Raw genomic sequence first — 4,342 nt, forward strand, 5'->3', positions numbered from 1 at the left:
TGTGCTTCGGCGTTTGTGTTCGTGCTTCGGCTTTTGTCGTTGTGTTGTGGCTTTTGCATTCATGTGAGCCGTGCCGGCCACCGTACTTTAAGCTATATTCTAACTAAAATAAAGACAACAGTTTATTAAACCTTTAATGAATCATGCAGCTTTTCTCCTTCATTTGTTTCTGGCATCAAAACAAGACTTCAATCAAATGAGGAAATCTGAATCAACTACAGAAAACTAAATAAAAACCTGCAATTATTTCTAAAGCTTCAAAACATATTTAATAAAACATAGAGACAGTACTTCAAATGCTATTTGCAGATATAAACACACTCAAAATATTTGAGTTTACATTTAATTGGAGCTTAATACAACTAATGTAATGCTACACTTGTCATCTTAGCTCTGGACTTTTAGGCGAGCTACTTTACTTCTAGAACTCTAGTTTTCTCACCGCTCTATAACTCTGCAGCAGATCTGTACCAACTAGGGCTGGGTTGAAAATATTAATCTATTTGAATCGATTTAATCGATCAATAATCGATTCACAAAAGATATAAATCGACTTAGCACAGAAAGCTAAAGTCAGCTAGCTTGATGCTAACGTTCAATAGAAATTCCCATAGGACGGCTAATGCTAACGTTCAGCCAACCAAAAAAATACACTGCTGACTAAATGACCATCCTTATGTACTCACAGTCATTCATTTCTAAAGTCTTTTAGGAAATATTTGTTAAAGTAACTATTTGTGGTCTAAAAAAATGTTTTTTCCTCATAGTGTTGTCTTCTTCTTGAATTAGGTGCACTTTTGTAGCGCGATCGCCACCTAGTGGCCAAACTGAAACACCTTTCAGGAGAAGCAGAACAATGTTAACAATGTTAATGATCTGAACATTTTTGTTAGAACTTCTCCTTTTGAGAAACCGTGTAACATTGTTTGCTATTAACAATCTCATTATTTCATTAATACATTTTACAATATGTGAACTGGATCAGATTAATATAAATATATTCAAATTACACAGTATATTTTAATGTATTTCTAAACAAATGTATATAAATGTGTAAACTTAAAATTGAATTGAATTGAGGAATCCAAAAAAAAAAATGGGAATCGAATCGATTCAGGCTCTTATGAATCAAATCGAATCGTTTCTGGAGATTATAACCGATACCCAGCCCTGGTACCGACACACAGCCTCTCTGTGTGCACGGTGAACGTTTCAAAATCTGTTCTTTGAACCGAACGACGTGATCGCGCCGTGGAATATGAAAGAAGCCTTGGATGAGCGGTTCATTCCCAGTGTAAATTCGTAATCCGTGCCCCCCCTCGCTGCGTTTGGTTTGAAGAGCGCCGATCATGAAACGTTCACTATGCAGACAGAGATGTTCTGTAGACACGGATCTGCTGCAGATCTTCTGCTTTAATGACAGCAGCACACAATTCATTTAAACCCAGAAAACTGCAGAGACAGAGCCAGCTGTGTTAGCGCCGATGTTAGCTTAGCTAAACAAAGCTCTCTGTTCGGCGTGATCAAACAGTCACAACTAGGGCTGTAACGAGTATCCGGGTGTTCGGGTATTCGCGATTTACTCCAGAAAATTTGATTACGCATATTCGCGACGTCCAAGATCGCTGATTCGCTGATGATCAAAATATCACCTGGGAAAGATGTATTTTTGCTCAGAAATGCAGATTAATGTAGGATTTTAAGTTTACGAACTAAACCAAAGCCGAAAGAGCAGCGGTACTGCCAACAGAAGTAAACACATCTTCGTGACGGTGATGCTTCCGGTTTTCAAAGTAAAACTTGCGAGAGCTTTTTTCTGTTCAGAAACTGAGACTGAAGTTCCGCTCACAGACATAACCTCTGAAAAAATGAATTAGCTTTAACATCGGAGCTTTAGCTCCAGTGTTTACATTCTTTTGGTTATAATAACTCTTCAACATTTGACGCAATTAATGAAACTCCATCTTATTCTGAAGAAACAGCCTCGCGCTGCTGAAAGGTGGATATAATCAACATGAATCAGATGATTCTGCTGCGAAAAAAAAAACTGTGGAGAACATTTTCAGGTTTTGTTGTTAAATGACCCAAAACAGCAGAGATTGTATCCTTTTATGTTGTTTTACTGCTGAACCTGAAGATTGAAAAAGTTTCAAACGTCAAAAATTCTTTTTATCTGAATTTGTGTTTTTTTAAATCAGTTTTGTTCATTCTAATCTCCTGTTCTAATTAAATGTATAAATGATGATTAAATTCAAATAATTTAAATTTTCATCCATCCAGTAAATAGACATGCACATAGCAATAAACATTATAATAAAAAGTAAGAATCGTGGTTCAACTCGTGAATCGTTGCTCTTGATTCGTGAATCGAATCGGATCGCCACCTAAGTGATGATCCACAGCCCTAGTCACAACATGCTTCGTCTTCAGGTGTTCATTCATCACCATAGTGATCTCATGGAAAACAAGTTCTGCCTTGTAGAAGTTACATTGGACACTTAGCTAAACCTTTCATGAATCGTGCAGCTTTTCTCCTTCATTTGTTTCTGGCATTAAAAACAGACTTTAATCAGATGAGGTTGGCAATCTGGATCAACAGGAAAAATGTAAATATAAGCCTCCAATTATTGATTAAAGCTTCAAAACATATATTTGATAAAATATATAAAAAGTCTTTCAAAACATATAAACACAAAAGTAAAACATTAAAGATGCTCTAATGTGAACATTTTTGGCCAACGTCAAATAACAACCAAATCTCAATGACAATGTTGAGTTTTTCTTTATTTTATTAGGCGCTGCAGGAATAGACTAGAATAAATTGTACAGAATATTTTCAAATAAAAGATTTATTTTATATTGTGTCATTCAAGCCTTTCCAGTAAGTGTACCAGTGCGTTTCATGAGGTTTTAGGCCTTCAAACTAAACATTGATTCTAGCATATTAAATATTAGCATTAAGTGTGTACATGTAACACACGTGTCAGAGTCAAGAACAAAAAACTTTAAAAATTTGTGATTAATATATAGCCACTAATATAAATTTTTGAAATTAACTTTTGTTTTTAGAAACATTTTCATTTTCATTTTTTTAGAATCGTTTTGGTTTGTGGGATTTTGTTTTGATTTCTAAAACTTGAAGTTTCTTATTACATGATTTTAGTTTTTAATTGTCGTTGAGATCTTTAGAAAGTCTAGTGAACATATCTATAGAGTGGAGCTGCAGCTCAGAGTCACACTGACCTTCTGACATGTGAGAGCTGGCCACACTTTGGACATGACTTCTGTCTCTTCTCTTCCTCTGATCTCTGTTCTGTGGCTCTGTCTCTTCATCTGGAGTTGATGTTGATTCTTCATGTTGGTTTCCTTCTTCATCCTGACTATTAGTTCCATTCAAGCTCTGCTGATTGTTTCCATCTGCTTCACTCTCAACATGTTCCTCCAAAGCAGGAATCTCCATCAAGGTTTCAGTCTCCTGCTTCAGATCAAGCTGCTCTTCATCCTGACTGATGCAGAGTTCTCCTGGTTCCTCTTTCATCGATGAAGGTTCTGGATCCTGCAGTTCCTCTGGAGTCTGTGGAGGTTCTGGATTCTCCTGGTCCACTCTGAAGTTCCTCTGCTGGTTGCAGAGATCCTCTTCAGTCGACCAATGCTGGGGGAGGACTGCAGGGACACAAACACAAGAAGGGGGGGCTTTTAGACACTGACAGGACTTTAGTGGATTGTGGTTTATGATATATACACTAAACTTCATGATGAAGGTAAACAGCAGCAGTTCAGAGTAGAACTGGACGATAAGGAAAAAAAATTATGTCATGATGTAAATTATTTTAAATCACAACATAAAAAAATTCATTTGTTTGTCATAGTAATTGACCAAATGAGGTTATAAACCTGATCAGCTTCTCCTTGAGGTACCGAGGTCTAAAGGTAATGCAGGAGGAGCGAGTCTTTTCTGTCTGTGCTCACTAAATATCAGACGAGCGTCTTCCACGTCCATCTTGAAAACTAGACTCGAGACTCATTTTTATAGTCGAGCTTTGACTCACACATGAGATTTTACTCTAATTTTACATTCAAGTTTCATTTTATGTTTTTACTCTCAGTGTTTTCTTTGATCATGTTCTTATCTTTATGCTGTCCTTTATTTTGTTTTTATCAAATTATTTATTGAATTTGTTCTATTATGTTTTTAGCCTTTATTGTTCAGCGCTTTGTTTGGATTTCAAATTGAGCAACAGTGCTTTATAAAAAAGCTGATGATGATTAAATGATATAAACGGTAGAAGAGAAATGTCAGAGAGACACTTTTCTATCACCTATATGATACGTATCATCATAT

General features: G+C 36.1%; 1 protein-coding gene across 1 annotated transcript in view; it reads right to left on the minus strand.

Annotated features, from left to right (window-relative positions):
* The window catches only part of LOC118598267 (zinc finger protein 77-like), a 9,292-nt gene extending 5,993 nt beyond the window's left edge, over positions 1-3,299 (minus strand). Inside the window, exon 1 of the mRNA XM_036210869.1 lies at positions 3,244-3,299. Coding sequence (XP_036066762.1) covers positions 3,244-3,253 — 10 coding nt within the window. The 5' untranslated portion in view covers positions 3,254-3,299. The remainder of the gene's footprint in view (positions 1-3,243) is intronic.
* Positions 3,300-4,342: the final 1,043 nt, after the last annotated feature.

Source organism: Oryzias melastigma, unplaced genomic scaffold (genome assembly GCF_002922805.2).
Source record: "Oryzias melastigma strain HK-1 unplaced genomic scaffold, ASM292280v2 sc00270, whole genome shotgun sequence".
NCBI classification, from domain to species: domain Eukaryota; kingdom Metazoa; phylum Chordata; class Actinopteri; order Beloniformes; family Adrianichthyidae; genus Oryzias; species Oryzias melastigma.